At 39.5% G+C, this 13,130-nt stretch overlaps 1 protein-coding gene across 5 annotated transcripts in view; it reads left to right on the top strand.

Moving 5' to 3' along the window:
* Positions 1 to 13,130, top strand: part of UBE2U (ubiquitin conjugating enzyme E2 U) — a 70,249-nt gene that overhangs the window by 40,322 nt on the left and 16,797 nt on the right. For 4 of the 5 annotated variants that reach the window (XM_027537022.1, XM_027537026.1, XM_027537027.1 and 1 more), the window contains one exon: positions 12,286 to 12,367. In XM_027537022.1, the coding sequence (XP_027392823.1) occupies positions 12,286 to 12,367 (82 nt within the window). Of the gene's footprint in view, positions 1 to 12,285; positions 12,372 to 13,130 lie in introns of those variants that run through there. The other variant, XM_027537024.1, reaches the window with a different exon arrangement.

Here is a 13,130-nt window from a genome sequence, read left to right as displayed (position 1 = left end):
TTATTTCTCTTGATCAGTAGTAGATCACCATTCTTGCATTTACTTGCCAAGCCAGAATCATGTACATTTCCTAGTCCACTTTATTTCCCTCATTAAGCCTTAGTGATTTTATCTCCTGCAGCATTACAAATGTTTTCCCTCTACTCCACCTCTATGACCACTGCCTTAATTTGTGATCTCATCATGTTTCATCTCATCCTTGTGATAGTCTGGTTTTAAGAGAACAAAATATCACCTCTCAAAAAATCATATCTAGTTTCAAGGCACAAATAAGAGCAAAAAGAACTTCCCAGGTGGCACTAGTGGTAAAGAACCCGCCTGCCAATGCAGGAGACATAAGAGGTGTGGGTTCGATCCCTGGGTTGGGAAAATCCCCTGGAGGAGAAAATGGCAACCCACTCCAGTATTCTTGCCTGGAGAATCCTATGGACAGAGGAGCCTGGCAGGCTACAGTCCATGGGGTCACAAAGAATTGGACATGACTGAAGCAACTTAGCACACAAGAGCAAAAAGAAGTACTAAACGTAATAAATATAAAAATGTGAGATCAAATTATTTCTAAGAAATTACTTGCTCTTTCAGGATGTTGGTTATTAGCTTATTTTGTAATTACACATTATCTTCCTCACTGATTCGTGGATTAGTGGTTAAGAAAAATAATTTGTTTAAGGTACTTTAAGAAATAGTCTTTAGCAACACTATCAGTATAAAAGAGTTTTATTGATTTTGGTACCAAAATACATGAGCATTGACTTCATTTCTAAAATTTTGATTGACTGCTTCTTAGTTAATTCAGCAAATGCATCTTGAGTATTTGTTATGTAAGAGGCCCTGAGGAGCTCAGATGGGTTCCAGGAGGTGATAACCCTTAACAGACATGTCGAGAGGCAGTTGCCATGCTTCAGGGAACAATTCAGTGTCCAATTCCTTCAACCAGAAAACAAACAGATTGTTATAGGATGGTGCTTTATGGAATAACGTGTAAATATATAGAGGCTCTAGAAAACTCCAAGCTGCTAAGGAAATAATGGAAGCACATGCCCAATTAAAGAAAATTGGAAATGATTTCTTAGAATAAAGAGTAATTTTAAAATGGAAGAAATAATGCAGTGTCACTGGCTGAAATTTCTTCTTCAAAAGAGTTTGACACCAAAATATTTAATTTGGTTCTGTTTCTACATCTGTCACTAAGCTAGTATGTAATTCATTCCTTTTTGTGAAGGCAATAGCTGGTAATGGTTACCTCTAGCCCAGAAGAATTTCTGAGACTGATTCTAGCCCTTGGTGCAAGATTTCACAATCACTCTGTCTCTTTTTCCTACAGAGATTTGTATAAGAATGTTTCAAAAGCTTTCCTTCAATAATAACCAGCACTTAATTAAAAAAAATTAAATGTAAACCTTACATGTTCTGCTGGCCATTTTGTCTTTGCATAGTTCAGCTGGCTAAGATCCAATACTATCTTTTTAATGGCTTAATTTCCTGGCAATAATAAAGATGAAGCTTTCAGATTATAGAATGCTCCTTCAACCACTCAGGAATAAAAGAGAAACTTCTATTAACTTCATTTCTACAGTTATATTTTTATCACTGGGAGGATTATTAAACTCTTGTGCATATTTTAAAGAGCTTTTTATTTTATGAGTAGTGATGAGTGGTTATATTATGATTTTAAGTTTTAACTCTATTGCATATCTTTGTGCCACAAATAGTAAGTTTATTCTTGTGTGATACAGAATAACTGTATAATATAGTTTACAAAGTATATGCCCTATTGGTGTTTTTTTGTTCATTTTTTATTGAGATATAGTTGATGTACAATATTATGTAAGTTTCAAGCATACAATGATAGTCACAATTTTTAAAGGTTATATTCCATTTATAGTTATTATAAATTATTGGCTAAATTCCCTGTGTTGTATATTTCTGTAGTTTGCTTATTTTGTGCCTAGTTGTTTGTATCTCTTAATCTGTATTTTTTAATCATTTCAATATTATTGTTCTTTTTTCACTTATCAACCAATATTTACTGAACACCAAATTTCTGTCATCCATAGTTGTATATGAACCCAATGAGCTGGGCGTTGTTATTACTCTGTTTTACACATGAGAAAACCAAGACCAAGGGAAGCTAAGTAATTTACCTAAAATCACACATGGAATGTGAGATATTGGTAACAGTGTAAATTCTGGATGTATATTGCCAAGACCCTGCAATTTACTAGTAGTGTGACCTTGGGTAAGTTTCTTAACCTCTCTGTGTCCCTGTTCTCTCGTCTGTAAGATGAGAATAATCACAGAACATGCCTCATAACACTGAGACTCCCTAACAGTGCCTAGTGTGCAGTGAGTGCTCAGTAAGTGTGGCTACTGTTTATAGTACAGTTAGGCTGGGGCCCAAAGACCTGAACCGAATCCTCTGATTCCACATTCATTGTTCTTTGTTTATATTACATTGCCTCCATAATATGATATAAAATTGTTCTTTCTCTATAACTTGAGATTTAAATTCAAACCCTGAAGTATGTGTGGTACATTTTCAATAATTACAATTATTTATTCATAATCATAGACAATCATGGGAAAATGTACTGATGATCCACTGTTCTCTGTCCATCACTATAAAATGGCAAATAAAAAGTTTGGCAGAGAACAAACCAATACATCTGGTTGTGGGCAACAGCACCTTAATGACAAAATCCGATCCCCATAAGGAAATGTTTATGTTACAGGAAAAGAATTCCTTCAGACCAGTGTACCCTGCGATAGTGAGCGGAGGCTTCCTGGCATTTGTTTGCTGTCAACAAGACAGACCAAACAGCCTGAAGCATCATGGGAATGCTTGCTTTCACCTTGGGATACTTTAATTCCTCGAGCCTTTGAAGTAGCGATGAGGGCAGGTATCTCCAAAAATACATTTAGATGCAAGAGGCAGTATCATCAAATTCCAGTGCAGTGGTCTCAGTCTTGACCACTCATTAGAATCCCCAGAGGAGCTTGTGAAAATTCCTGTGTTAAAAGTGCACCCCCAGACCAATTATAGTAGGGTCTCGGGAGCAGGACCCGGGGAGAGTAGTTTCTACAGCTCCCCAGGTGGTTACAATATTCAAGCAATGGAAAGGCCTTATGGGAAAAGCCTGATGTCAGAAATTAGAGACTCCTAGTTAAGTGAATTTAGGTTAATCATTTAACTCTTTGTATCTCATTTTTCATTTCTATTCATTGACAAAAATATACTATCCTAAGTTGTTCCTCTATGGTTAGCATAAGGTAGTATGTGTGAAAATAGAACTTACTAAGGTAAGTTAGTGCTTATATATTTCTTTGGACATGACAGTCCCAGAGTGCAAAAAAATTTTTCAGATCAGCCTATACAGATATTGGACAATAGGTATATCATGGAAGAAAACAGTAGAAGTGATGTCCCGTAATCCTCAGAAGTAAAGGCAGGAAGAACTATACTATGGAGGCAATAGAGGATGCTTTCTACCAAAGATTACAAAATTGCCACAGTGTCAAGTTCCGGTAGCAATGGGAGATTTTAATGAAGAATTTCTGACAAAATCTCACCAGTTCTCATTTCTTCATTATTCCCCTCTGAACATCATCCACTGACCATATTCTCTGTCTAGACGGCAGGTTGTATTGAAGACAAAAAGATAAGCATTATGATAAGCTTTTTGAGGCATTTAACATTAGATGGCAATGGCACCCCACTCCAGCACTCTTGCCTGGAGAATCCCATGGACGGGGGATCCTGGTGGGCTGCAGTCCATGGGGTCGCACAGAGTCGGACTCGACTGAGTGACTTCACTTTCACTTTTCACTTTTATGCATTGGAGAAGGAAATGGCCACCCACTCCAGTATTCTTGCCTGGAGAGTCCCAGGGACGGGGGAGCCTGGTGGGCTGCCGTCTATGGGGTCGCACAGAGTCAGACACGACTGAAGTGACTTAGCAGCAGCAGCAGCAACATTAGATGGTAGGAGACAAATGAGTGAAAAAACTATGAGAATAAAATTTTTTAAGTCACTCAGTCATGTGTGACTCTTTGCAACCCCATGGACTGCAAGCATGCCAGGCTTCCCTGTCCTTCACTATCTCCTGGAGTTTGCTCAAACTCATGTTATCAAGTCGGTGATTCCATTCAACCATCTTATCCTCTGTCACCCCCTTCTCCCCCTAACTTCAATCTTTCCCAGCATCAGGGTCTTTCCCAATGAGTCAGCTCTTCATATCAGGTAGCCAAAGTATTGGAGCTTCAGCTTTAGCAACAGTTCTTCCAATGAATGTTCAGGGTGGATTTCCTTTAGGATTGACTGGGTTGATCTCCTTGCTGTCCAAGAGACTCTCAAGAGTCTTCTTTAGCACCACAGATCAGATCAGTCGCTCAGGCATGTCCAGCTCTTTGCGACCTCATGAATTGCAGCACGCCAGGCCTCCCTTTCCATCACCAACTCCCAGAGTTCACTGAGACTCATGTCCATTGAGTCAGTGATGCCATCCAGCTATCTCATCCTCTGTTTTCCCCTTCTCCTCTTGCCCCCAATCCCTCCCAGCATCAGAGTCTTTTCCAGTGAGTCAACTCTTCACATGAGGTGGCCAAAACTGGAGTTTCAGCTTTAGCATCATTCCTTCCAAAGAAATCCCAGGGCTGATCTCTTTCAGAATGGACTGGTTGGATCTCCTAGCAGTCCAAGGGACTTTCAAGAGTCTTCTCCAACACCACAGTTCAAAAGCATCAATTCTTTGGCGCTCAGCCTTCTTCACAGTCCAACTTTCACATCCATACATGACTACAGGAAAAACCATAGCCTTGACTAGACGAGCCTTTGTTGGCAAAGTAATGTCTCTGCTTTTGAATATGCTATCTAGGTTGGTCATAACTTTCCTTCCAAGGAGTAAGTGTCTTTTAATTTCATGGCTGCAGTCACCATCTGCAGTGATTTTGGAGCCCAGAAAAATAAAGTCTGACACTGTTTCCACTGTTTCCCCATCTATTTCCCATGAAGTGATGGGACCCAATGCCATGATCTTTATTTTCTGAATGTTGAGCTTTAAGCCAACTTTTTCACTCTCCACTTTCACCTTCATCAAGAGGCTTTTTAGTTCCTCTTCACTTTCTGCCATAAGGGTGGTGTCATCTGCATATCTGAGGTTATTGATATTTCTCCCGGCAATCTTGATTCCAGCTTGTGTTTCTTCCAGTCCAGCGTTTCTCATGATGTACTCTGCATAGAAGTTAAATAAGCAGGGTGACAATATACAGCCTTGATGAACTCCTTTTCCTATTTGGAACCAGTCTGTTGTTCCATGTCCAGTTCTAACTGTTGCTTCCTGACCTGCATACAAATTTCTCAAGAGGCAGATCAGGTGGTCTGGTATTCCCATCTCTTTCAGAATTTTCCACAGTTTATTGTGATCCACACAGTCAAAGGCTTTGACATAGTCAATAAAGCAGAAATAAATCTTTTTCTGGAACTCTCTTGCTTTTTCCATGATCCAGTGGATGCTGGCAATTTGATCTCTGGTTCCTCTGCCTTTTCTAAAACCAGCTTGAACATCAGGAAGGTCACAGTTCACATATTGCTGAAGCCTGGCTTGGAGAATTTTGAGCATTACTTTACTAGCGTGTGAGATGAGTGCAATTGTGCAGTAGTTTGAGCATTCTTTGGCATTGCCTTTCTTTGGGATTGGAATGAAAACTGACCTTTTCCAGTCCTGTGGCCACTGCTGAGTTTTCCAAATTTGCTGGCATATTGAGTGCAGCACTTTCACAGCATCATCTTTCAGGATTTGGAATAGCTCAACTGGAATTCTATCACCTCCACTAGCTTTGTTCATAGTGATGCTTTCTAAGGCCCACTTGACTTCATATTCCAGGATGTCTGGCTCTAGGTCAGTGATCACACCATCATGATTATCTGGGTCGTGAAGATCTTTTTTGTACAGTTCTTCTGTGTATTCTTGCCATCTCTTCTTAATATCTTCTGCTTCTGTTAGGTCCATACCATTTCTGTCCTTTATCGAGCCCATCTTTGCATGAAATGTTTCTTTAGTATCTCTGATTTTCTTGAAGAGATCTCTAGTCTTTCCCATTCTGTTGTTTTCCTCTATTTCTTTGCATTGATCGATGAAGAAGGCTTTCTTATCTCTTCTTGCTATTCTTTGGTACTCTGCATTCAGATGCTTCTATCTTTCCTTTTCTTCTCTGCTTTTTGCTTCTCTTCTTTTCACAGCTATTTGTAAGGCCTCCCCAGACAGCCATTTTGCTTTTTTGCATTTCTTTTCCATGGGGATGGTCTTGATCCCTGTCTCCTGTACAATGCCACGAACCTCATTCCATAGTTCATCAGGCACTCTATCTATCAGATCTAGGCCCTTAAATCTATTTCTCACTTCCACTGTCTAATCCTAAGGGATTTGATTTAGGTCATACCTGAATGGTCTAGTGGTTTTCCCTACTTTCTTCAATTTAAGTCTGAGTTTGGCTATAAGGAGTTCATGGTCTGAGCCACAGTCAGCTCCTGGTCTTGTTTTTGCTGACTGTATAGAGCTTCTCCATCTTTGGTTGCAAAGAATATAATCAATCTGATTTTGGTGTTGACCATCTGGTGCTGTCCACGTATAGTCTTCTCTTGTGTTGTTGGAAGAGGGTGTTTGCTATGACCAGTGCATTTTCTTGGCAAAACTCTATTAGTCTTTATCCTGCTTCATTCCGTATTCCAAAGCCAAATTTGCCTGTTACTCCAGGTGTTTCTTGACTTCCTACTTTTGCACTCCAGTCCACTATAATGAAAAGGACATCTTTTTTGGGTGTTAGTTCTAAAAGGTCTTGTAGGTCTTCATAGAACCATTCAACTTCGGTTTCTTCAGCGTTACTGGTTGGGGCATAGACTTGGATTACTGTGGTATTGAATGGTTTGCCTTGGAAACGAACAGAGATCATTCTGTCATTTTTGAGATTGCATCCAAGTACTGCATTTCGGACTCTTTTGTTGACCATGATGGCTACTCCATTTCTTCTAAGGGATTCCTGCCCGCAGTAGTAGATACAATGGTCATCTGAGTTAAATTCACCCATTCCAGTCCATTTCAGTTCACTGATTCCTAGAATGTTGACATTCACTCTTGCCATCTCCTGTTTGACCACTTCCATTTTGCCTTGATTCATGGACCTGATATTCCATGTCCCAAGAAAATAAAATCTGTCACTGTTTCCATTTTTTCCCCATTTATTGCCATGAATTGATGGGACTGATATCATGGTCTTGGTTTTTTCAATGTTGTGTTAAAAGTTTGTACAAATATGGTGGCATCTGTCCTCTCTCAGATAGTAGACAAAGCAATGGAGAAAATGAGTCTGTAATATAAGAATAATGGGAATATTCAGAAAAGGTGACCGTGCCATTTGGGATTTCATAATATATAAGGAAGAGAGTGCCATACGTACTCAAGTAGAAAACATAGGAAAGGCAATTCCAAAGAATTAAGGAAAGACATGAATTATCCTCCAATGGAAACATCAAATTTTGTGAATTCCCTGGTTGCCTAGTGGCTCAGTTCAGTTCAGTTGCTCATTTGTGTGCAACACTTTGCAACCCCGTGGACTGCAGCACACCAGGATTCCCTGTCCATCACCAACTCCCTGAGATTGCTCAAACTCGTTTCCTTCAAATGGGAGATGCCATTCAACCATCTCATCTTCTGTTGTCCCCTTCTCCTCCTGCCTTCAGTCTTTCCCAGCATCAGGGTCTTTTCCAGTGAGTCAGCTCTTCACATCAGGTAGCCAAAATATTGGAGCTTCAGCTTTAGTCCTTCCAAAGAATATTCAGGACTGGTTTGATCTCCTTGCAGTCCAAGGGACTCTCAAGCGTCTTCTCCAACACCACAGTTCAAAAGCATCAATTGTTTGGCATTTAGCTTTTTTTTCTTTCTATATTACCAATATTTCTTTTTTTTTTAAACTTTACAATATCGTATTAGTTTTGCCAAATATCGAAATGAATCCACCACAGGTATACCTGTGTTCCCCATCCTGAACCCTCCTCCCTCCTCCCTCCCCATACCCTCCCTCTTGGTCGTCCCAGTGCACCAGCATTTAGCTTTCTTTATAGTCCAACTCTCACATCCACACATGACTACTGGAAAAATCATAGCCTTGACTAGACAGACTCTTGTCGGCAAAGTAATATCTGTACTTTTTAATATGCTGTCTAGGTTGGTCATAGCTTTCCTTCCAATGAGCAAGTGTCTTTTAATTTCATGGCTGCAGTCACCATCTCCAGTGATTTTGGAGCCCAAGAAAATAGTCTGTCACTGTTTCCATTGTTTCCCCATCTATTTGCTATGAAGTGATGGGACCAGATGCCATGATCTTATTTTTTTGAATGTTGAATTTTAAGCCAGTTTTTTCACTTTCATCAAGAGGCTCTTTAGTTCCTCTTCGCTTTCTGCCATAGGGTGGTGTCATCTGCATATCTGAGGTTATTGATATCTCCCCCAGTGATCTTGATTCCAACTTGTGCTTCATCCAGCCTGGCATTTCACATGATCTTCCATGTCCAGTTCTTGACCTGCATACAAGTTTCACAGGAAACAGATAAGGTGATCTGGTATTCCCATCTCTAACAATTTTCCACAGTTTGTTGTGATACACACAGTCAAAGGCTTTGGAGTAGTCAATGAAGCAGCAGTAGATGTTTTTTCTGGAATTCTCTTGTTTTTTCTATAACCTAGTGGATGTTGGCAATTTGAGCTCTGGTCCCTCTGCCTTTTCTAAATCCAGCTTGTACATCTGGAAGTTCACCGTTCATGTACCGTTGAAGCCTAGCTTGGAGGATTTTGAGCATGATCTTGCTAGCATGTGAAATGAGTGCAATTGTGCAGTAATTTGAACATTTTTTGGCATTGCCTTTCTTTGGGATTGGAATGAAAATTAATCTTTTCCAGTCCTGTGGCCATTGCTGAGTTTTTCAAATATGCTGGGATAATGAATGCAGCACTTTAATAGCATCATCTTTTAAGATTTGAATTAGCTCAACTAGAATTCCATCACCTCTACTAGCTTTGTTCATAGTGATGCTTCTTAATGCCCATTTGACTTCATAATTCAGGATGTCTGGCTCTAGGTGAGTAATCACACCATCATGGTTATCCACGTCATGAAGATCCTTTTTGTGTAGTTCTTCTTTTATTCTTGTTAACTCTTCTTAATATCTTCTGCTTCTGTTCTCTTAATATCTACTGCTTCACTGCTAAGGTCCAGGTTCAATCCCTGGTCAGGGAACTGAGATGCCATAAGCTGCTAGTGTGGCAAAAAAAAATTTTTGTGTGTTTCAAGTCTTTGACTGTGTGGATCACAACAAACTGTGAAAATTTCTTAAAGAGATGGGAATACCAGGTCACCTTACCTGCCTCCTGCGAAACCTGTATGCAGGTCAAGAAGCAACAGTTAGAGCCAGACATGGAACAATAGACTGGTTCCAAATTGGGAAAGGAGTACGTCAAGGCTGTATATGGTCACCCTGTTTATTTAACCTATATGCTGAGTACATCATTCAAATAGTAATGAATGAGTAATGAACAGTACATTTGAGAAGACATTTCTCAACTTTTCCGTGTCTGTCTGTGAAGTGGGTATTATAATGGTAAGACTGCATATCTACAAGTACCCCCATACATAGTAAGAATTCTATTAATGTTAATTATTATAATCATCTAAAAGTAATAATGAATCCTGCTAAGGACTCTGGGGAGTGCAGGTTTGCTTCCTTGAAGGAAGGAAGGAATATATTCCAAATAACAAGAAAAAGAATATCAACAAAGTCTATAAGAATATGTATGTATGTGTGTTTGAATTAAATACATTAAAGTATAGATAGGAACATTGCTGGTGAAAATCATGTAACATTAATAGAAAAAAAGGAGAATGACTAAGTTTAAATGTTTTTTGTGTCAATGACAAATTTCATCAAACTGGAAGGCATTAATTAATCACTGTTAAGAAGGAAGCTCCAGATAAGGAGAAGACTGGTAGGGAGCATCAGGTTGGTTAAATAGTTCAGGGCTGTAAACCCAGGACAATTAGAAGAAAGAGAGAGAAAAAGAGATGGGGGATACGGGAGAAGGGAAGGGGAGGAGAGGAGGAAGAGGCAGAAAGCCAGGGGGAGGACAAGGGAGATAAGGAAGGATATATATGTGTGTGTGTGAATGATCTGGCTTAATAGTATTTCATGTAAAAACTACCAGTGCTTAAGCTTAGTAGGTTTTCAATAACTTTATGTGAAACTGATTGAAGGCATGAGGCTTATAATTAACCACAGACATATGAGCCAACGGTGTAATGTGATTTCCAGAATGCCGAGGCAGATCTGAACTAAATTGATCTGTCTGTTTTGAGGGAGACAGCAATCCCACCTGCATCTTGCTATTGGTATGAAGTCAAGATTCTGAGCCAGTTCTGGATAAAAATTCTAATAGGAATATCAACAAAGTTCACCGCTGGGCTGAGAATGGTTAGGTCTCTAGAAAATCATGATTTAAGAAAAAGTTGAAGGAACTAAGACTGCCCTGAGAGCTATCTTCAAATATTGGAGGGATCCTGCCCACGGGAGAGGGATAAATTTACTCAGTATTGCTGAGGGGGTCAGAAGGATGAACAGAGGAAACTCAGATTAAGCCCTCAGATTAAGGAAGGACCGTGTGACCTAAATAACTGTCAGTGGAATGGGCAGTCTCAAAATACAGAGGAGAATTTTCTGTCATTGGCAAGGGATTTAGAGGCTGGATGATGATTTGTTGTAGATTTTTGCTTCATCGAAAATCATGATCTGTAATGTCACATCAGACTCCCAAGGTTTTATTTTTTTCACTTGAAGTGCTGAATTAGAATTTTATTAAACAATGATGTCAGTTTCTATAAGCTATTTTAACACTGTCTTCATTTCTGTAAGTGATATATAAACAATTGTCAGTATAATGATAAGTTCAGTCAGTTCAGTTCAGTCGCTCAGTCGTGTCCAGTTCTTTGCGACCCCATGGACTACAGCATGCCAGGCTTCCTTGTCCATCACCAGCTCCCAGAGGTTGCTCAAACTATGTCCATCGAGTGGGTGATGCCATCCAACCATCTCATCCTCTGTCTTCCTCCTCTTCTTCTGTCTTCAATCTTTCCCAGCATCAGGGTCTTTTCCAGTAAGTCAGTTCTTAGCATCAGGTAGCCAAAGTATTGGAGCTTCAGCTTTAGCTTTAGTCCTTCCAATGAATATTCAGGACTGATTTCCCTTAGGATGGACTGGTTTGATCTCCTTGCAATCCAAAGGACTCTCAACACCAACACTCTCAACACTTCTTCTCCAACACCACAATTCAAAAGCATCAATTCTTTGGTGCTCAGCTTTCTTTATGGTCCAGCTCTCACATCCATACATGACTACTGGGAAAACCATAGCCTTGACTAGATGGACCTTTGTTGGCAAAGTAATGTCTGCTTTTTAATATGCTGTCTAGGTTGGTCATAGCTTTCTTTCCAAGGAGCAAGCGTCTTTTAATTTCATGGCTGCAGTCACCATCTCCAGTGATTTTGGAGCTCAAGAAAATAAATTCTGTCACTGTTTCCATTGTTTCCCCATCTTTTTGCCATGAAGTGATGGGACTGGATGCCATGATCTTAGTTTTTGAATATGGAGTTTTCACTCTCCTCTTTCACTTTCATCAAGAGGTTCTTTAGTTCCTCTTCACTTTCTGCCATAAGGGTGGTGTCATCTGCATATCTGAGGTTATTGATATTTCTTCTGGTAATCTTGACTCCAGCTTGTGCTTCATCCAGCCTGGCAGTTCGCATGATGTACTCTGCATATAAGTTAAATAAGCAGAATGACAATATACAGCTTTGACGTACTCCTTTCCCAATTTGGAACCAGTCTGCTGTTCTATGTCCAGTTCTAACTGTTGCTTCTTGACCTGCTTACAGGTTTTGCAGGAAGCAGGTAAAGTGATCTGGTATTCCCATCTCTTTAAGAATTTTCCACATTTTGTTGTGATCTACATGGTCTTTGTATAAGAGCTTGTATAAGTTACAAAGTTACAATCTGATTATTCAAACAACATCCAATATCATGAAATTTAAGTAAAAAGAATTTGGAAAGTGAGGATTGTAATGTGACTTGCACTATGATAGTATGTGTTATTGCCATATACCAACTTAAGATATGAATTATTTTAAACTTTGAACAGTTGTTAAAGAATGTATACAGAGCTCCTTTTTATATTGTTCCAATTTCAGTTCTTAAAGATCCGAATTTCATTAAACAGTATTATAATTGGAGGAAAGATGATCTAAGACATACTAAAGAATGGAGTTTAAGGTAAGTAATTTTAAGTGTCTAGAATATTTTACTGTGCACCTGAAATATCTATTATTCACTTTCTACTAACTAAACTATTAGAAGAAGCCCATTGAATTTCTTTAAAACCTGAACAAAACTAAGTATCATTTTATCCTTTCATATGAACCCAGATGGGAAATATCTTTGCTATCTACTGGCTTCCAAAGATAGAGACAGGACCTGAGCCACCGTGAAGGGATCTCACAATACTTTTCCTGTTAATTTTCTTGTTTCCATCCTCGTTGTTGTTCAGTCACCAAGTCATGTCCAGCTCTTTGTGACTCCATGGACTGCGGCACACCATGCTCCTCTGTCCGCCACTGTCTCCCAGAGTTTACACAAATTCATGTCCACTGAATCAGTGATGCCATCTAACCATCTCATCCTCTGCCACCCACTTCTCCTTTTGCCTTCAGTCTTTCCCAGCATCAGGATCTTTTCCAGTGAGTCAGTTCTTCTCATCAAGCGGCCAAAGTATTGAAGTTTCAGCTTCAGCATCAGTCCTTCCAATGAATATTCAGGGTTGATTTCCTTTAGAATTGATTGGTTTGGTCTCCTTACAGTCCAAGGGACTCTGAAGACTTCTCCAACATCACAATTCAAAAACATTAATTCTTTAGTGCTCAGCCTTCTTTATGGTCCAACTCTCTCATCTGTATAGATCACCAGTTAGCATTTCATCTTTCTCATAGCTTCAAATACCTTTTCTTCTTTCACAGAAGGATTATTCACTCAGGAACCA

Source organism: Bos indicus x Bos taurus, chromosome 3 (assembly GCF_003369695.1).
Source record: "Bos indicus x Bos taurus breed Angus x Brahman F1 hybrid chromosome 3, Bos_hybrid_MaternalHap_v2.0, whole genome shotgun sequence".
NCBI classification, from domain to species: domain Eukaryota; kingdom Metazoa; phylum Chordata; class Mammalia; order Artiodactyla; family Bovidae; genus Bos; species Bos indicus x Bos taurus.
This window is presented reverse-complemented; position numbering and strand designations above follow the sequence as displayed.